The sequence below is a fragment of the Pezoporus flaviventris genome, unplaced genomic scaffold (genome assembly GCF_033815535.1).
Source record: "Pezoporus flaviventris isolate CSIRO_AGI_PZ_B2104156 unplaced genomic scaffold, CSIRO_AGI_Pfla_v1 ptg000009l, whole genome shotgun sequence".
NCBI classification, from domain to species: Eukaryota; Metazoa; Chordata; class Aves; order Psittaciformes; family Psittacidae; genus Pezoporus; species Pezoporus flaviventris.
Genome location: NW_026892557.1, coordinates 3,548,947 through 3,568,827, shown reverse-complemented (window position 1 = coordinate 3,568,827; position 19,881 = coordinate 3,548,947). Strand labels below are relative to the sequence as shown.

The 19,881-nt window shown below is 50.1% G+C and overlaps 2 protein-coding genes across 6 annotated transcripts in view; both read left to right on the top strand.

The window, feature by feature from the left end:
- Nucleotides 1-13,408, top strand: part of LOC133267741 (C-signal-like) — a 120,041-nt gene extending 106,633 nt beyond the window's left edge. The window contains exons 2-7 of one of the 4 annotated variants that reach the window (XM_061450267.1): nt 2,593-2,755; nt 10,182-10,233; nt 10,498-10,685; nt 11,052-11,207; nt 12,022-12,132; nt 12,341-13,076. In XM_061450267.1, the coding sequence (XP_061306251.1) occupies nt 2,615-2,755; nt 10,182-10,233; nt 10,498-10,685; nt 11,052-11,207; nt 12,022-12,132; nt 12,341-12,454 (762 nt within the window). In that variant the 5' untranslated portion in view covers nt 2,593-2,614 and the 3' untranslated portion in view covers nt 12,455-13,076. Of the gene's footprint in view, nt 1-2,494; nt 2,756-8,424; nt 9,346-10,181; nt 10,234-10,497; nt 10,686-11,051; nt 11,208-12,021; nt 12,133-12,340; nt 13,077-13,115 lie in introns of those variants that run through there. The other 3 variants (XM_061450268.1, XM_061450266.1, XM_061450269.1) reach the window with 3 other exon arrangements.
- An 897-nt stretch (nt 13,409-14,305) lies between these two features.
- Nucleotides 14,306-16,794, top strand: AURKAIP1 (aurora kinase A interacting protein 1). 2 transcript variants are annotated; one of them, XM_061450254.1, is made up of 4 exons: nt 14,306-14,324; nt 14,719-14,807; nt 15,294-15,736; nt 16,630-16,794. In XM_061450254.1, the coding sequence occupies exons 2-4, from the start codon at nt 14,756-14,758 to the stop codon at nt 16,735-16,737; spliced, it is 603 nt and encodes a 200-aa protein (XP_061306238.1). In that variant the 5' UTR covers nt 14,306-14,324; nt 14,719-14,755; the 3' UTR covers nt 16,738-16,794. The 2 variants fall into 2 exon arrangements, with proteins under 2 accessions (XP_061306238.1, XP_061306237.1); XM_061450253.1 differs by having other exon boundaries at nt 14,315-14,360.
- Nucleotides 16,795-19,881: the final 3,087 nt, after the last annotated feature.

Here is a 19,881-nt window from a genome sequence, read left to right as displayed (position 1 = left end):
AAACTCCAAGTAGCAATTCCTGGAGGGCACTGCTTCACCCAAAAGAAAAGGAGTATTTTCTCCATTGTCCTGCTGGGTAACTCCTCTGCGAGAGTTGCCAAGCAACCCTTGTTTTTATTGTCTTTAAACGTAGGTGAGAAATTACTAAGCAAAGCAATTCTGCCTCTGGTACCTCCAACTCAGGGTTGAGATAAACAGCCCAAGAATTTGGCTTCTCAGAGTGTGGTTAAAACAGCCTGCTGAAATCTGGCCTTGGCTTCAAGAGTTAGACACAAGCAGGGCTTGAGGAGCTGTAGTGTGCAGGACTTGCTGCAAGGCGAAGGGAAAGGACACGGTGAGAATACGTGAGTGGGGCTGCACATCCTGAACTCCAGCTGGTGGAAGGGAATCCGCGTATGACTGTGTCCCAGTTTTCCCATCTATAAAAGTAGTGGAAGCTCTTCCCTGTGAGGGTGCTGAGGAGCTGGCACAGGGTGCCCAGAGAAGCTGTGGCTGCCCCATCCCTGGCAGTGTTCAAGGCCAGGTTGGACACAGGGGCTTGGAGCAAGCTGCTCTTAGTGGAAGGGGTCCCTGCCCATGGCAGGGGGCTGGAACTGGGTGAGCTTTAAGCTCCCTTCCAACCCATTCTGTAACTCCATGAATAAGAGCTTTTTGTGTTTAGCACAGCCTTGGAGCTTTGTAAAGCATTACATGGGATTCTGTATGTGTCATTTCTGAATCTCATGCATCCAGACAATAGCAGGGATTGTAAATTGCTTTATTCACTGAGGAAAGCCTCTTCTTGCAGTTTGTTTCCTCCCCTCTGAGAAGACTCCGAATCCCAGACTGCAGTCACAGCACCAGGCACAGCGTGAAGAGTCAAACGGGTGTCTCCAGTGGCTTGGGTGAGTCGGTTCGACTGTTGCCCTCTCTCATTGTTGCAGGGTTTGTCCCCCAAGCTGGGTGTCTGCTTCCAATCCCAGCGCTGCTGCTCTGGGCTTAACTCATGCCCAGAATTCCAGCTCTGCTTGGCAGCGCTCGGATGTGCTGACAGCGAGGGCTGCATACATTACAGGCACAAAGAGGTTGACTGAGCAGTCTTATGCCTGACAGGGATTTCTTTTTGTTTTAAATTCTCCCAACCCATCAAAACGTGGTAGATAACGCACAAAGAATTGCTCTGCAATGAACGGTGTGCACATGGGAAGGGGGGTAATGGATGAATCCCTTGGGGGAAGAAGAGAGTGTTCGTGTTTGTGAGACAGAGATGTCTGGAACAGAGCTTTCTTTGGAGGAAAGGAGAAAGCTCAGGTATCGGTGTACAGGGCAGCCCTGCTGCTGGCTCGTTGCCACATCCCATCTTCGCACAATGAGGAGCTTTTCCCATGAGAACAGTGGAATCTAATTGTGTGGCTCCACTTTAAACAAAGGGTGATGGATATGCACGTTCATTTCTACATATGGCAGAGCAATAATCACATGCTCTGGATCCCCCTGGGTATGGTGCAGTGAGTTCTGTGTGTGAGCATGAACAGCGTGTGCATGGCTGGATGCGTTAATTCCAAAGCTCCGTGTGTGAAACTGGCCTCTTATCCGCAAGGCTGAGCTTAAGTGGCAGTGGCTGCTCCTTGCCCATGGCTGCTGGGAGAAAGGGAGGAACAGACTGGCCCGACTGTACTAGCGGTGTGTAAGGAGCAGGGAGTCTTCAAATTGAATGCAGCTAATCCAGTGCCAAGGGCAGAGCGAATATTTCTATGGGAGTAAATCAGGGAGAGCACAGGGAAAGGCAGTGGTGTTTTCAGTGTTGTCTCAGCAGTCCTAAGACAAAGTCTGGTCAAAGAAGAAGGTGCTGGAGCAGCTCTGCTCTGGAGCCACGCTGAGAGAGCTGGGCTGGTTCAGCCTGGAGAAGAGAAGGCTCCTGAAGGGGAGACCTGAGAGCAGCTCCAGTGCCTGAAGGGGCTGCAGGAAACCTGGAGAGGGGTTTTGGACAAGGGATGTAGGGACAGGACAAGGGGAATGGCTTTAACCTGCCCGAAGGGAGACTGAGATGAGCTCTTAGGCACAAGCTTTTCCCTGTGAGGGTGCTGAGGCGCTGGCACAGGGTGCCCAGAGAAGCTGTGGCTGCCCCATCCCTGGCAGTGTTCAAGGCCAGGTTGGACACAGGGGCTTGGAGCAAGCTGCTCCAGTGCAAGGGGTCCCTGCCCGTGGCAGGGGTTGGAGCTGGAGGAGCTTTAAGGTCCCTTCAACCCAAACCAGTGTGTGGCTCTGTGATAACCCTGGAAAGCTGCCGGTCTCTTTGCACGCAGGATGGAGCCAGGGGCCCGGGGCCCAGCTGGTGTCCGGCGGTGCTGTTGTGCCAAGGTCCTGGTTCTCCCCAGCACTGTGCGGAGCGGAGCGGAGCCTCCCGCAGCGCGGCGCGGGGCTCGGGTCAGTTGTGACCTCTGCGAGAGAGGGAGGAAGGAACAAGCCGAGCTCTCCCCGTGTGTGACCGCCCGCCGGGGCTGCGGGGCCGGGAGGCAGCGGTGGGAGGCGCCGGGCGGGGCGGGACCGGGGCGGCGGTGCCGGGTCCGCGCCGCGCAGGTTGAGAACCGCGTGGGGCAGCGCCGGGAGCGGAGCGGAGCGAGCCGAGCCAGCCATGTCCCAGCCGCGCTGCCGCTCCGTGCTCATCACCGGCTGCAGCCGGGGCATCGGGCTGGGGCTGGTCCGGGGCCTCGCAGCCGCCAGCCCCTCCCCGGACTTCGTTATCGCGACCTGCCGGTACCCCGACAAGGCGCAGGTAAGCGGGCTGCGAGCGCCGGGAGGGGCTGCGGCCGTTCTCTGCCCTGCGGGCACCGGAGCCCTCCTGCCCCGGAGGGGAAGATGCAGCTCGGGGATCAAGTGGTACCGGGGGATAGCGGGGGGCACTGCTGGGAGTGCAAGTCCCGGCAGCAAGTGCGGGGATGGATGGATGGATGGATGGATGGATGGATGGATGGATGGATGGATGGATGGATGGATGGATGGATGGAGCTGGTGCTGTGGGAGCCTCCGAGCTGTCGGGATGCTGCCGCCCGCTCCCGAGGGCAGCGGGAACCCCCGCTCAGGCATCCCAAGCGCCGCTTCTTCCACGCCTCCAAAATCCTTCCCAGTACAACCCGTTACAGCTTCCATTGTCCTTTCTGCACGGGGTCTGTGCCCTAGAAGGGGCTGTGCCCTGTCTGACTCTCCCCTTTCTCCACTTGACTTGCAGTGAGTGAGAACGCCCGAATGAATGATGAGTTAAACACCCCTTTTAGTGCCTTTCTTGGCTGGGCAGGGACCGGAGCCTCCTGCTGAAAGCATAGTGGCTTTTGTTACGTGCTGCTGGTTGTGGATTCCCTTGCACCCCCTTGCCCTTTCATTCTTGCTGCTACAGCAGTGCAGTAACGTGCTCGGAGTCCTGCCCCATCCCCAGGCTGTTATAAATGATTGTCAGGCAGATTAAGGGCACTCCAGGAGCCTTTGGGAGGCAAATCAATGAGGGATAGGGGTCTGCTCACTTTGTGGCCATTCCTCTGCTCTGTCTCTAGTGTGAGCTTGACTCCTCAGTGGGGCAGGATGCTGCAGGGCAGCACGGCAGTGCCCCCAGGTATCACCCTCCTCCTCCTTTCTTAGCAAAGCTCTAGGGCTCCAGAGCTGCAGGAATCTGAGCTCTCAACAATGACTCTCTCAAGCACCCAAAATCCATAGGTATTCGGTAGGAAAATCGATACCAAAAGCATATTTGATCCCCATTACATTGAGAATTGATGCCGAAAGCCTCTGCATTATTTAAAGCACGGCACGAGGCTGCCTTAGCAGAATTCCCTGGCTCGAAGGGATGTAAACAGAGCTTCTGTGCCTGCTCCCTCCTGGTGGGTTTCATTCTGTTCAGAGTCACAGTGTGTGAGCACTCCGATCGCACCATGCCGGCACCGGAGGAAACGCGACAACTTTGTTCACTGCTCCACAGAAGTGCTCGGAGATGCTGTGAGGCTCCCCCTTAGAACCACACAGTGCTTTGGGTGGGAAGGGACCTTAAAGCTCCTCCAGCTCCAACCCCTGCCACGGGCAGGGACCCCTTCCACTGGAGCAGCTTGCTCCAAGCCCCTGTGTCCAACCTGGCCTTGAACACTGCCAGGGATGGGGCAGCCACAGCTTCTCTGGGCACCCAGTGCCAGCGCCTCAGCACCCTCACAGGGAAGAGCTTCTGCCTAAGAGCTCATCTCAGTCTCCCCTCTGGCAGGTTAAAGCCATTCCCCTTGCCCTGTCCCTACATCCCTTGTCCAAAGCCCCTCTCCTTCAGAGGTTATAGTGCAGGTCATGCTTGTGTTCTCACCGCTCCAGCAGCCCTGTGCTGCTCTGCAGGTGCTTATAGAGCTAAAGGGAAAAAGCTTTGTTTCATGTCAGAATCTCTCTCCAGCACAAAGGCACGTTTAGGATGCTTCTGAATAGACTTGCTGAGAAACAGTCCAGCAGGCTCCTGCAGCCCCCTCACCCCCCCTTCTGTGCTACATGAGCCCCTGCACAGGTATTCACCATCATCCCGGTTGCTTTTAACTCCTGTTACAAGCTCTGGCTCTCGTCCCAGCTGCGTTTCCTATTGGTGATTGCACAACCCTCAGCACAGCAGCCGTGGTGCAGGAAACCAGCGGAGACATCGGACCTGTTGTGAGATAGAAATCTCCCTGCTCACTTGTTTGTTCTAAAGCTGCTTTCATGCTGAGGGAGGTGCTTTTTCACCAACTGGCCCTCGTGTTCAGCAGTGATTTCTCATTGTAATGGACATGGATCAATGACAGCGGGGAGCAAAATGGTTTGGGACCTTAAAGGGAGCTTAAAGCTCACCCAGTTCCCCACGGGCAGGGACCCCTTCCACTAGAGCAGCTTGCTCCAAGCCCCTGTGTCCAACCTGGCCTTGAACACTGCCAGGGATGGGGCAGCCACAGCTTCTCTGGGCACCCTGTGCCAGCGCCTCAGCACCCTCATAGCGAAGAACTTCTGCCTTATATTGACTCTAAAGAGCTTCCTAGGAAGCATCACCTGAGCTTCACAGAGCTTTGTGAGGGTTTTCATTGCCAGTACTTAAAAACCTTGAGCAGGAAGGCTGGCAAAACCTGCACAAGCAGCTCAGTGTGCTTGGGAAGAGGCTGGGTCACTCCTCGCTAGCAGTGGGAGAAACCTGGAAAGACTGGCAGCCGCGATTCCTGTAGGCAGGAAGCTGGCCAAGAGCCGCATTCCAGTAACCCCAGTGGCGATTCTGCAGGCCACATGGGGTGCATCCCAATGGGCTGGTTGGGGGGGAGACTTGTCCTTGGTGGATCAGGGTGGGTTTTTGTTCTTTCTAAGGACCTCTAGGCCATGTGCTGCGCTTTGGCAGGACATCAATAGGAACCTCTGCAGCCAGCTGAAAGCACATTTCGAACAGATGGCTTTGGAAGCTCCGCAAGGAAGGGAGATCTTTAGTGAAGGTGCTGTGGTTGTCTCGCTGGTGTTATCCGTCCCATCTGCAGCGCACAGCCTTGGCACAGCCGTTCCACCTTCTGAGGTGCTTCCACCCTGCTGCCAGTCCCTCTCGCTGGCAGAGGGCAAGCACAGGCGTGCTCGAGCCTCCAGCCACGGGAGTCTTGGCACCATGCGCAACCACTGGCTCCGAGCTTGGATCCAATCTGGCAATGTTGAGTGTGGGATGGGAAAGGAAAGGCAAAGGTGCAGCCATCTTCTTTCCTTTGCTTTCCCTTCACTGACTTCCCAAGCACTGAAACCCCTGCGTTCAGGTTCCTGCCCTCCCAAGGCACTGCCTTAGTGCACACAAAATGGGCTTTGCCCATTTAATACCTGCCTGTTGACCACACAGACTGGGCTGTGATGGTGAGGGGCTTGTTCTTTCTCTGCACACCTGAGCTGTCAGTGCTGCCTTTGTCTCTTGATGGTGATTCAAGCAGTTTACTTTTGTTTCCTCCCGTTTTTCTCTGTGGGAAGGGACCATATAAGATATCCTGCTTTATATGAATGCACTGTCCCTTATTCCTCCTGGATTTGAGGATGGACTTGGAGAACAGCAGCCTTGGACAGTCTGCTCTCACCGGGTTTGGTACAATAGCATTATCCTATTGCAGAATGCAGGGAGGGGAAAAGAGGATAGGCAGAACTTAAATGAAAAGCCGTTTAAAAGCAGAATGCCAGTTTTTAGAGGAAAAGTGATGAGATATACTTAGCTCCTGGCAAATGCATTGAGGGGATGACAGTCAGCAGCAATTCCCTGGGAGCTGCGAGTTATCCAAGGAATCTCAGGGTGTAGCTGACACGGAGATAACTGCATACTCCGGAGTCCTCTGAACAGCGGATGGACAAGAGCCCCGAGGAGCTGACTTTAGGAAGAGATGCTGGGCTCTGCTTTCCTCTGCTTACTGCAGAAAGCAGCACCCCTGTAACTCGCTCACCCTGGCTAATGCTGAGCAGCTGCAGGCTCTTGCATGTGAGTGTGCTGGCAGGAGTTGTAAAAACTCAGCCTTCTTGTGCTGAATAGCTCCTAGGTGGCCTCCGCGGAACATTTGCCTAACAAATGGCTTTTAGATCACACGATAACACTCAGCAGGCCTGCAGGCGAAGCGAGATAACCGCTGCCCCTCCTCGAAAAGCACCATGCGAGGCTCCTTCAGCCACGCTTTGATTCGGAGCTGCCTTCGCTTGGGCCGCTCCAAGAGAGAGGAAGCAGCTACAAACCTCTCGCAGAATGATCCTGATGTCCTGTCTTTGCACTCCAGATGGACAAAACCACAGCGTGGTTATTATAAGGCAGATGGCTCATGGACCCATCTGTGTTCTCCCCCCACGCTGCTTTGGTTTCTTGCTCCTTTTCCCCCATCCTGCTTCCCCGTAAGTGGGAAAACCCCTCTGACCTAAAGTCTCAGGCTGCACCTAATGATGCTGTAGTCCCCACTATGACCTACTGGGATGTAAAAGGAAGAGATGGCTTTCTGGGGGGAGCCAGGTAGCTGAAGGGATCCAAATGGCCCCAGTGTAAATCAGTTCACAGCACTCTGTGTACTCAGCTTGGCTGTGCTGAGAGCCGAGTGTGGGACAGGAGCATCTCTTGTTCCTCCTGCTCTCCCTGCAAGCCCAAGTGTGTTCCCAGGTGAACAAGAAAGCGTTCAGTTCCTCCCTGCTCAAGAGTCCTCTTCTGGACTCTGGAAAGCTTCCAGGGCTTAATGTGCTGTTTCCCTTCCTCTGAAGTAGGAGATAGTGTTACCAACAGTGCTGTGTCTGTTCCCTTGTCAGACACAGAGCTCGCACTGAAGTGCTCCTGCTCACTGTCTCTGTCAGGTTTTGGTTGTGGTTTTCCTTTCCTACATATTTAAGCCATGTGGCTGCTATTGGGAAGGACAGTGCTGTAGTGAGACACAGAGGTGCTGTAACAGGCAAAGGGGGCATTCCTGAGGTCCTTCTCATTCTTATTCAAAGGTTATTACAGTGTTGGTCTGTTGCTTTATTCTGGAAGTGTTTTGCACTTCCTACAGCATTAAGATTCAGCTCTTCTGGATTTGGGGCAGTCTGCAGGAGCTCAGTGTAAGCATCAACACAGCCAAACAGTGAGTTGGCTGTACACTGTGATACCGGATAGCCTGTCTCAATATGATCCATCTTTGACTTTGTCCAAGCAGGATGATGTGACGGATACCCAAGTGCTCTTTGCCTGACAAAGCTGCCTACAGTCTCTGTTAGTTTGGCTTGATTGCTTCCAACTGGCCTCGGATGGCCAGGTCCTTTCCAAGAGTTGTAACCAGAGTGAATAATGCTTTCAGAAAGAAGACGGAGTAAATCTTGCTAAATGACAAAGACAACATTCCTGCCTGAGATCCAGCAATAAATACCTTGCGTATTGATGGAGCTGTACCTGGGATAGCCTTGTTTAAAGTGGATTAGGCTGGCTCTTTGTTAATCGTAGTTAGGATCAGCAGGCAGGAAAGGAGATGCTAATCAGAGGGTAATTTTTCCTTGGAATCCCTAAGAATGCATTCTCAGGGGGCACTATCCAGGTGCAGAGCTACGAGGGGGTTGTGGTGTTGGGTTTGTATTGCTTGGTTTCAATTTGGTTATCACATTACTCCAACTAAAAATGACTTAGCCTGGGCTATGTCAGCTGTACTTACCGCATGAACTGACATTAAAGCACGAGCTGCACCTCAAACAGCAGTGCCAATGAGCTCCCTTATTCTTCTCTATGGGCTGCACTGCATTGCATTGCAGTAATACTTCCAGAGCTCTCTGGACACAGGAGGCTTTTGGTGTCTTTGATCAGAACTACCTGGGGTGGGGGGAGAGAAGCAGCACACACGGCTCAAAACGGCTGTATTCAGACATGCTGCATTCATGGCAGTGCAATGTGCCTCAGTGCTCCTCCCTGCATGTTCCTTCTAGGTACAGCAGGGAAAAGGAGAGGCTTTCCTGCAGTGTTTAGGTTTCCTGAGAGGATTTTCATCTCCTGTTTATATCCTAATCTAAGGCAGAATAATGTTCTCGAAGACCAACGCTCTCTAAGGTAGTTTTATGCCTGGAAACTGTTTCTGAGAAACTTCAAGCACTGAAGTGGGAGTCACTTGTTAACCAAGTAATTAACCCAATGGAAAAATCATTGCATTTGAAAGCTGATTTGCATCCAGCAACTGTAATTTCATGCTGGTTATGTTCTGGATGAATGCTTATTCCTGCCCTCTTTGGAGTTGGTAATTGAACATATTGCTTTCTCACTTCAGAAGCCTCTCGGCTGCTGTCACTACACAGAACATCTCTGGCCTTTTAGCAGAAGTTAGTAGCTTGTTTCTGCCAGAGAGTAAAGCAATGTGGCTATAAATAAATGAACAAACCTTGGGAAGCCAGAGCACTTCTGGAGTTTATTATCAAGTAAGTGATGCTGTCAAACCGAAGTCCAGTCCAAAGCCCCAGAATTATTGCAGGCCTTGACATGGCAGAACTATTTCATGGCTGGCTATCGATAAACAAGACAGTGTGTTCTGAGCCTTTCATCTGTTGAAAACTCTCCCATTAAGCCCTATCCAGGGGAAGGAATGTCTTCTGGTTTTGTGCTTCTGACTTGTTCCCCTTCCTTTCCCCTCCCCTTAATGGCCTTAACTGCAGTTGTAGATTGTCCTCAGTGGGAGAACAAGTTCTCTAAACAAGCCTGGAGGGAATCCTGCAGAGTATGAACTGAGATAAAGGATGTAATGCATTACAGCTTGACAGAGGACACCGAGTCCCAAAGTGTCTCCAAGTGGCAAAGAAGTACTCTTTCAAAACCAGCCCTCCTAACCCCTATTCCCAAAGGGCTCCTAAAGAAATGGATCTGCTTGAGCTGGAATGTTTGGCCAGGTTGCTCAGTCTCCTAAACATAGCTGGGAGTATGTAATCCATCTGTTACATTTGGCCGTGCTTCCCACTTGGCTACATGGCACAGAAACTTCAGTATTCCAGCTGGAATTTGGACACACTTTGTCCAGCAGCAACACCAGGATAGCACTGATTTCCTCCAAGAACACCAGTCAGTTCTCTGCTAAGAGATAGTAGGCAGATGAGTGAATTACAGCTATCTAGCAGGGAGAGAATAGCTCTTGTGGACAGTTGCTGTGTATGTAACTGGTTTCATGTGTGCTTTACCTTCAGTTAAAAGAATTGAAGCTAAGGAGAGTGCAGGAAAACAGAATTTCCATGGGAAAACTGCTAGGAAACTGTACTAAATTCCACTAATTTAGTAACACTAATTCCAAATGGCTTTTCTTAAGCATTCCTGTAGCCCTGAACTGATGTAACGCACGAGCTGAGCTTCAGGAGAATTCTGCTTTCCTTAAAGAAGTGAGGAATTCCTGTCCTGGAATGCACTGTGAGCTTTGGGTCTGCTGTAACTGGCACTGGGAGCTGCTTGATCAAAGACCTTTGGTTACCCTGCAAGCACACCTCGAGCTGCCCGCACCGAGAACTCTTAACTCAGTGTGCTGGTGGTCTTGAGTATGAAGAGTCCAGTTTCTTGAGGCAGTTGATCTTGCTCTCAGGAAAGCTGCTCAGCAGGTTGCAGCCACAGCAGTGTCAGTGCCTGCAGTCCAGTTACGAAAAGAAATGGCAGTTTCAGTGCTGGAGGTGCAGATTTCAAGCTGGTTTATGTAATAGTCATGGCTATGTAAAAGATAACCCGAAAGATTTCTTCTTTCTAGGAACTCCAGCAGCTCAGCAAGCAATACAGCAACATCAAGCTCCTTCAGCTGGGTGAGTAAACGGCTTATACATCATTATATTCAGCTAAGTCAGGTGAGTGCATCTGAAGGAACAGGTCTCTTGGGTGATCAGTAGCTGAAAAACCATCACCCTCCTCTTCAGATAACATAATCTATGTGAAGTCCTCCTCACGCTGTCATCTCAGCGTGCTGTCCCCATTCAGACTAATGCCTTAGCTTTGGTTTGGCACGCGTCGGACAGTGACAAACAGCATCTGACCCACACACTGTGGCTGTTGTTGGCTCCTCTGTGCAGATGTGGTCTGCGAAAACAGCATCAAGAAAGTAGTCAAGGAAGTGGAGGAGATTGTGGGCGACAAAGGTCTGAACTGCCTCATTAACAACGCTGGCATCAATGTGCTTGCTTCCTTGGAAGAAGTCACAGCAGAGACGATGCTCACCATTTATGAAACCAACACAGTTGCCCAGCTGATGGTCACCAAGGTAAGAATTGGGAGGCACGTGCTTAATCTATGGTACTAGAAGAGGCTTTTCCCCTTGTAACCAAAGCATTTGTCACCCTGGGACTGCACAGACACAGTTCTCATATCACACTGTGTGCCTAGAGAGCAGCAAGAAATCATTTTATTAAGGCTCTTTTAATTTAAATGCACCTGGTATAAGGTCACTTCAGTGGATTGGCTGGGTTAGGAGGTGGCCAGAAGAGACTGAAGGTCCTTGCTACCTACAGCTGGCTGTTGTAGACAGGTTTCCTATAGTCAGCTTGTATGGGGAGCCATCACCCTTCTCCATAGATTGCTTTGGCCAAGGGCAAACTGACCAAGTTCACACAAACTCTTGTTTCCACAGGCATTTCTCCCCCTTCTGAGGAAGGCAGCCCAGCTGAGCACGGGAATGGGCTGCCACAGAGCTGCTATTATCAATATGTCCTCTCTTGCTGCCTCCATGCAACTCGTCCAGGCAAATGAGATGTTCCTCAAGGTCTACCCCTACAGGATAGCAAAGGTTTGTGGGCTGTGCTCAATGGGCGAGTTAAAGACCACTCTGAGCTTAGGATGATGAGGTGAGGTGTGCAGCACCTCTTGGACAGGCTGACACAGGAACTGTCCTTGTTCCTCATGTGGCTGGAAATGGGAAAACCATACACCTGGAGCGAGCATGCCAGCTTCTTAAGAACAGGTTCCATCATGGCTCCCATACAGACCCATTGCAGAGGGACTTGGCATTCAGGGAAGAACTGATGCCATCAGGTGTGTAACCTATTAGTTGTGTTCCTGTCCAGTCCAAGCAAGACAGCAAGCATGGAACTCCACAAAAGGTGTGCTGAGCTGTACCTGGCAATGCTTGCTAAGGAAAGGTGGAGTTTTGAGGTTTGTCACATCCAGAGTTTGTACAGTCAAGATCAGGCGTTACAGTTTCTCCTACACCACCTCCTCATAAGCTGTTGGTGTGCTTGTTTTCCCTGTTCAGAAGTCAAACCCGGAATGTTTGTGTAGTGATTACTGCAGAAAAACAGAGTCCTTATGTCAATATTATTTTCTCCACAGCTCCTTAGCAGTTTCACATGGCTCTTTAACTTCCATCATAATTTGGTTTCATCTTTGGGCAGTAAGCTAATGGCAACAGAGCTTTCACAGTGCTTCTCTTAGAAGGCATCTCTGAGAATGAAGCCCCACTAAGCCTGGATAAGTTACTGTGATACTGTTACTGCCCCTTCCTTTGGCAGCATGGTGGAAGGGAGGTGACACTTAGCTTGGCTTAAGGTCTTGCTCAAGCTTTGTAAAGCTAGCACGCTGATCGATGGTTTCCACTCCCATAGACTGCGCTGAACATGATCACCAGGTGCCTCGCTGCAGACTTGAAATCGGATGGAATTCTTTGTATTTCTTTGCATCCAGGCTGGCTTCAGACAGACATGGGTGGAAACATGGTAAGTGACATGTGAAATGTGACAGCATGACTCCTGTGTTGTCCCAGCCCTTGTGCAAGAGCCCTCTGCACAGTGTACACTTCCGTGTGCTGCAGAGGCCCTTGAGAAGCATGAAAATACATCCCCCTTGATTCTAGTAACTCCTTAAATGCCATTGATTCTCTTCTGTAAGATATTCCCTGTAATGATCTAACTTGATTTGCTGTAGGCTCCCATGCAGGTGCAAGAGGCTATCCCTGGTATCCTCTCTGTTCTGGACCGTCTTGGCGAAAAGGAGAACGGTTCCTTCCTGGACTGGCAAGGGGAAACACTACCGTGGTAGAAGTGCCCAGCACACTGCAGAAACAGCACATCAGTCACTGTTTAACTGTGCCACTATTGTCTGTGTCCCTAGGGTTTTCTTATACACTAGTTGAAATAGCCAGTTGGATACCAGCCTCTTTCTAGGTGTATGTGGGAAGTGAGGTGGCCGACTCTTCTCCTTGGTATTGCTACTGCTCTGTTCTAATGCCTCCTGCAAATACTACTGTGCTCTTAGTGATGGAACCACCTAAAATAGATAGAAGATAAAGCAAGGTAGATCCAGGGGCTGGTTCCTCATCACTTCCAAAACCAAACTCTTTGCAGAAGTAAATGACCTGACCTCAGAGTAAGGCCCAGTGTATGCTGTCAGATTCCAGTCTACTGGAGACATGGCTCTGGGAAAGGTTCTTTGGTTTCCTTCAGTCCTAATGGAGCCAAGGCTGCAGTTGCCCAGCTCTAAACTACATGGATTTGGTACTTCTCTCAACTCCTCAGCAACCTCTGCATGTCCCCAGATTGACAGCACACACCAGGCACTTGCTTTGTTCCCAGTGGGTGACTAACATCCTGATATGGGGGTGGCAATGCTGTTTTGTACATAAACTTCTGAATTGTCTTCAATAAAGCCCTGTTTAAACAAACAGCCTGTTTACTGAACCACTTCATTTGTCTGCACATAGGTTTCTGTTCCCTGACCAGAGAAACGTACATTGCAGGAAGAAACTCTCGCCCTTAGGGCTAGATGGGTTTGACGTGGTGGGGTGGACCTGGAGCTGAGGCAGACCCTTGTTCTAGGCTGAAATCCTCAAAGCAGCTGGTGAACAAGCACCCTGTGTTCTGCCTGGGAGTGAGTATAAAAGCAGAAAGTTCTTTGAAGTCTGGGGTTGGCTTGAGCATCGCTCCCCCCTGCCAGCTGATGAGGCACTTTCATGCTGCGCCAAGGCGGTGGGCTCCTGTACCAGTCAAAGACAAACAGCAGCCAGGTAAGTGGGAGAGACAGGCGCGGCTGTTCCTGGACAGCAGCCACCCTCAGACCTGCCCTCGGATGCGGCTGCGGGTGTGCATGGAGCGCTGTCTGTGTGCCTCCCGTGGTCCCTGTGCTGACAGGGATACGAAGTCTCACTAACGACCCCGTGAGCAGCGTTCCGTGATGGGCTGCTGTGGTTGAGCAGGTGAGCAAAGTGCAGTGCTATCAACTGCCAGCCATTGACTTCCCCTCTCAAAGGGTGCCTGCGGGACCAGCACAAACCCAACAGGTAAGGGGCAAGCTCGTTGAACTGTTTCGTTGGAATTGGATGTGGGAAAGGAGTCATCACAGAACCCCAGAGTGGTCTGGGTTGAAGGGACCTTAAAGCTCATCCAGTTCCACGGGCAGGGACCCCTTCCACTGGAGCAGCTTGCTCCAACCTGGCCTTGAACACTGCCAGGGATGGGGCAGCCACAGCTTCTCTGGGCACCCTGTGCCAGCGCCTCAGCACCCTCACAGGGAAGAGCTTCTGCCTAAGAGCTCATCTCAGTCTCCCCTCGGGCAGGTTAAAGCCATTCCCCTTCTCCGATCACCGCACGCCTGCTCCAGCCTCCTCATGGCCCCTTGATGGACTGGAAACCTGCTCCATCATCTCCCTGGAGCCGTCTCCACGCTCTTCCCCCAGCTGGCTGTGGGGAATGCGGACAGAAACACCCCCGCTCCATGACCCACACGGCGGGAGCAGGCAGCGGGGAAGGGCAGCGCCCCTTTGCCACAGCCTTTGGAGCGCTGCCCCGGCTCTGCTGCCGGCTGCGAGGGCAGCGCGGCAGAGGCACGGCCCCGCCGCCCTTCACCCCCATGCCCTGAGCCCGGCGCCTGCGCGGCGGCGGCCGGAAGTTCCGGGGCAGAGGCGGGTGGGCTGGTGAGTGATGGCGGCCGCGGGCTGAGGGGAGCAGCGGTGCGGGGCTGCGGCGGGGGCGAGCCGGCCGCCCTCGGTGATGGCCCTTGGTTAGGCCGCGGGGCTGCGCCTCGCTTCCCCTCCGTTTTGTGCTATGGAAGCACCGTTCCCCCCACACCACCGCGAGCTGTGTGCCTGGCGGCTGAAGCGGCCTTGGTTTTGAGCCTAGGGAGGCCGAAGCTTTATTAATCACGTCTGCAGCGGTGCCTGTGGGCCAGGCCTCTGCGGCAGAACATAAGGGAGTGTTGGTGGAGTGAGGAGGGTGCTGCAGGTGCCTCAGCCCGCCTCTTGGGGGGCAGTAGGGAAGAGCTTTGGGAACGTATTTACCTCGTTGTAATCGGTGTTCTTGTTTTCACAGCCCTTCCTGCCTCCGACAGTGAGCGGAGTGAAGCAGCATGTTAATAGCACAGGCGGCTTCCCATCTGCTGAGGGCTTCCCGGCTTGCAGGTGCGTGGCTGTTCTGTGATCTGGGCTCATGTGCTTTGCTCTGTTGGTTGGGGTGGTTCTGTGCTTGCTCCCAGAAACTCCTGTCCCAGCGAGCAGGGCAGGAGCGGTGAGGCTCTTGTTATGTCTCTGGTCTATCAGTATTGTGTAGCTCTGATTTGGCTTCTTTTAAGCTTAGGAGGAGATTGCATAGCAGCAGAAAGGCTTAAACCAGCAGACTACCCGCTTCCTACCCATTCCAAACCGCACTAACGCAGTTTATACAGTAAAACACTGTATAATGTAGTTTTAGTAATGACGTTATAGCAATGTAAGTCGGTTTAAATACATCCTTCCTTGTTTTTGTGATGGGAACGTAGTTTGTAAGCAGCTTCCTCTAGGAGGTTATCCTGGCCACAGTGGTCTGATGGTTTGAGAGCTGGACAGAGCTTTTCTTAAGGTCCTGTTTGAAACTTCTGCCTCTTAAGTGAATTTCTTTTCTCCTCCAAGGCCACCGTTTGCCCAGGTCAGTGTCTTCCTTTCTTTGCTATCATTCTACACCTGCACGCTATTGCACGCAGCCCTCGAGCAAGAGCGGAGCCCACGCTCAGCAATCCCATGACCCTGAACTGGAAGAGATTCTGATCCCCAGAAAACTGTCCATCAGCCCTTTGGAGAGCTGGCTCACAGTCAGGTACTTCCTTCCGAAAGCAGAAGGCCTCAATGCTCAGGAGGATGCTGGCCGGGAACCCCTCCAGCGATATGACTGTCCCCCAGCCGATGAGGGAGGTGATGTGGAGGAAGGAGAAGGAACACCTAACAACAAGGTTCAGTGTAAGAACGTGTTGGAGATTCGCAGGAGGAAAATGAATAAGCACAAGTACAAAAAGCTGCTGAAGAGAAGGAAGTTCATACGGAGGAGGATAAAGGAAGGTCGCAAGAAGAAACGGCAGGTAAGCTCAGGGTGGAGAGCTTCATGACATAAATGTGGCTGCTTCTCAGACTGGTTCAGGTGTCAAATCATGGTTTTAAGTGGAATTGATTTAGGGGAAGTGGCAGCAGCAGCTCAGGAGCCTTAATGAATTCAGCATTTACTGGTACAATAGCTTTTTCTGGTTAGTGTTTGACCTATGCATCTTCAGAAGCTGTAATTCACCCTGTCTCTGTGGTTGTAAACAGGTATGTGTGATAGTTGCTATGCATAACCTTTCTTCATGACAGTAACTTATGTGTGGCTAATGGAGAGGGATTTTAGTGTTTGTGTGGAAGATTAATTCATGTGTCTGTGTTACATCAGGGAGACTGGTTTGATTTCTGTTCTGTCCTGCCAGCATCCTTAAGTGCTTCCTATTGCCTGTTCCTGTATAGAAGCCTTTTACTTCCCTTAATAGAAGGGGTGAAGGAAGACATAGGACTTCATTCAAGCCATAGGTGTTTCATTCACCACTACCTTTCAGCTGTTAGGTTTGCTATAATACAGTTTAGTTCATTCTCTGGTGATTTTCAACTTGCCTAGATGCAGATTGGGGCTAATTGTAATGCCATTTCTTGAGGTTTGTAGGTAGCAGTGTTGAGCACTTCATGATGAGGAAATCCTCTTAATTTGCTCAGTTTCATTTTCCATCTTCTCAGTTTTCTTTGCACTGGACTTTAAAATAATGCTTGTGCAGTTCAGTATGTTTTCTTAGAAACTCACTTGGAACAAGCTGCCTACTAAAAGCATTTTTCCTTTGTGTCTACATTATTTCCTGGTTTCCCCCTGGGACACATGGACAAGGGATGAAATCTTGAGTGTTGCTTCTAAACTATGTTACAGTTTTATGTCTCTTTATATATTCTGTTTTAGGTCAAGTTTGAGAAAGATTTGGAGCGCATCTGGAAACGAGCTGGCTTGAAAAAACCCCCTGAAGGATGGCAAACACCCAAGATATTCCTGAAAAGCTCAAAGCAATAAACGCATCTGTAATGAGTGTTCACCTGTAATTGTAATTAAAAAAGGGATATTTAAGTACATGGATTACATTTAACTTTTTTCTGAGTGTGATGAAATCAGTAGGAGGAAGCTTTCAATCTCAGTGAGCACTTTGCCAAGGGCAAACCTGACAGCAATATGCTTTTCCTTCCCAAGGGAATGGTGTGAGCTCTCATATAGTGCCTTGGCAGTGCTGTACAGTCCTGTGCTGCTGCCCTGACTATGAGCAAAGGGGTCTTAGACAAGCTGGATTTCTGAAGTTCCTATTTACAATTAGACTGAAGGACGTACTACAAGGCCGATGGGATGAAGTGAAAGAATTCTTCTGATGATCTATTACACAAGCATATTGGAAAGTTCTCAAAATCTCTTTCTTTCATAGATTTACTGTAGAAGGGCTGGTGTTTACTAAGAGTTATGGTGAAAGAGGAATTGGATCAGAATACGTCTGTGTGAGCTTTAATTCTCCCTTACCCTGAGCCATTGCATGAGCATCCTTAAAGGGCACATTTTATTTTTTCTGTTCTATTTTGTGCTAATAAAAAATGTGTTTTTTTTTTTTCCTGCAATTGCTTCTTGTCCTACAGAACATCCAGTATTACCCAGCCCATGCTGGTGAAAGTTCAGAGCTAATTAGTCATTACCTATAAAACCTGTTTTGTGCCCGAGACAACCCCGTTGTAATCAGGTATTACGTGGTTGAAGGAAGTAATGAAATCTGTGAAAAATAGAGATGTTTTAAATAAACCCTGACAAAGGACTTGATATCTAGGTTCTGCTGCTGATTTCCTGTTTGAGGCAGTTAACTTCTGTGTATTTAACTCTTCCTTGTCTGTATTCTAGCAGATAGATGAGGTGGACTGACCTCGGAGAGAAAGGAGGGAAAAAGAATTGAGCTCCCTTAGGCCTATCGTTGTGCAGCACACAGGAAAGCTGCCCTGAAAATGCATTCCCTTTTATCTCCCAAGAGCAGAACGCTTGCCTAAGCTGAAAGGGAAGGAAACAAAAGGTAATCTGTGGAACTCCCTGCCACAAGGTACGGTTTAGTGTTGCTGCTGGAGGGATAAGGGGCTCCCCGCAAAGAGCGTGCCTGAGGTTCTGTGGATGGCTTTACTCTTGTCACTAGATGGCGATAAACTCAAAGCCTCTGGAGCTCCGTAGCCTTTGGTGTGGGAGTTGGCTGGATCTTTGTGCTGGTATTTTAGGGAAAGGGTACGCCCACAGTTAAAAATGCATTAATCTTGTCGGAGAGCTGGTGGCGTTCTGCGAGCTCTTGAAGTCCTGCAGAAACATGTGGTTAGCACATTTTTATAGCGCTTTTTTTTTCCCCAAACCGTATGTTAACAGTAGGCAACTTTGATCAAATATATTAAAAACGTGTTCTGTCCTTTTCATGCTTTAAATAGGCAGCAGTTGCTTTTAACCAAGACCAGTAGGACCCTCTCGCAGCCTATTGTCAGGATTTGGAGGAGGAGGATGTCTGGCCATGAGCCTTAGGAGCTTACCAAGCAAGAGAAGACAGAGTGTTGATCCTGGCTTGCAGGTTTGTTAAACAGGCAGAGTGCATTTGGATGTTTCTAAAATAGCAATAAGCATTCCCTGCACAAGGATGCACAGATGAAGGGCTGAGGCCTGAGCGATTTAGCACCTTTGAAGTCAGGTCCATGTCTTTTTCCCTCCCTCATCACATTTAAGTGTCTGTTCTAGTGTTCTCTGTCAGCCCTAGAGTTTCTCTTTCTGACTCTCAGCCCAAGCTTGCTGGTTTCCTGTCTAGGGAAGAATGGTAATCAGTTTGCATATTTCCAGGAGATTGCTGGCTGCTGAAGGGTTGGGATGCCTTTGGAATTACACAGAGAAAAAGACTTTATAAAAGGACAGCAGCAGCATGCCCTGCTAATTTATCAATGCTGTACGTCTGATTCCAGTTTTGAGCTTTATTCTGCCTTGATTTTGTCTTATTTAATCCTACAGCTGGCATTTTTGTTCTAGATGCTAAATACACGAACTACCCAAGGGTGCATTACCCATTTTTATCCACTAAGGCTTAGGTTAGGTTTTAGGTCTCTCTAGTTTGATGCAAAACCTCTCTTGCTCTTGGGAAGCATGATGCTGGGGCTGTAGATCACAAGCTTGTCCGTTGTATTCATGTCTGCTGGGATCATGCAGGCAGAGAACTTTGCCATTCTCCTGGATCAGCACCCTCGCCTTGCTCTCTAACTTGTTTCTATATTGGGTTAGTGGGAAATAATGGCATGTGGGAATTGCAAAGCATAACTCAGTGCCTTGTGATATTTGAGTGCAAGTGAACTCTTCTACTATGGCAAGGACCATGTTATATTAAGGTGCTTGTGTGGAGAATTGCAAGTCTCCATGAAGTAAAGTAGCTTATTAAATGGTATGCTCTCTAAGTAGCAGTCCATATTGTAGTCTGCCAAGAGTAATCATTACTTTCACATCTCTTGGACGTAATTGCACCACCATGTGTAGAAGTCTGGGATGACTGGGTCATTTTCAGCTGTTTATAAACCATCCATGGCACTTATGCCTGTCTGTCATATAAATGCTATGTCCCTTTTTGCTGCTGTACCTCGAAGCATGGCTCAGGATTCTGTTTTCATTATGGCAGATACTGCACAGACTGTGTCTTATGTGGCACTAATCAGATAATATAAACCAGGGTTGTATCAACTTGCTGTAACTGCCTTGACCACAGGATGCAATTTAAACTGGCTCACTTTGCTAAAGAGAATGAGAGGGATGAAACCTGCACGTATTTTTCTATAGGGGGAGCACAAGTACAGAATGTACTGTTGACAAAGCTTTACTATGGGATGCTGCTCCTCTCCAAAATACGTGTACACCAGCGTACTTGCAGTTAGCAAATGTGTATGTGCAGATGTGGCTGTGCTATGGGCTGCAAACAGGAAAGGCTTGACTTTTACACTCTTAAATTAGTAAAGACTTGAAGATTTTTGCTTCATCTTACTATTCTGCTGAGAGGAAATGGTTGGAAGTCAGGATATGGTTGGCAGGTGAATTCATGCTCTCTATTCCAGAGACTGGAGATACCCAGTGAGATGGAGGCTTATGCTTCAAACTGCCTGATAGTCATTGGGCTGGAAAGGT

Excerpts from the sequence above, each read along its gene's own strand:
- AURKAIP1 (XM_061450254.1), top strand. The coding sequence starts at position 14,756 with ATGTTAATAGCACAGGCGGCTTCCCATCTGCTGAGGGCTTCCCGGCTT. Across the intron at positions 14,808-15,293 it reads GAGGGCTTCCCGGCTTGCAG|GCCACCGTTTGCCCAGGTCA; the intron begins GTGCGTGGCTGT and ends TTCTCCTCCAAG. Across the intron at positions 15,737-16,629 it reads GTCGCAAGAAGAAACGGCAG|GTCAAGTTTGAGAAAGATTT; the intron begins GTAAGCTCAGGG and ends ATTCTGTTTTAG.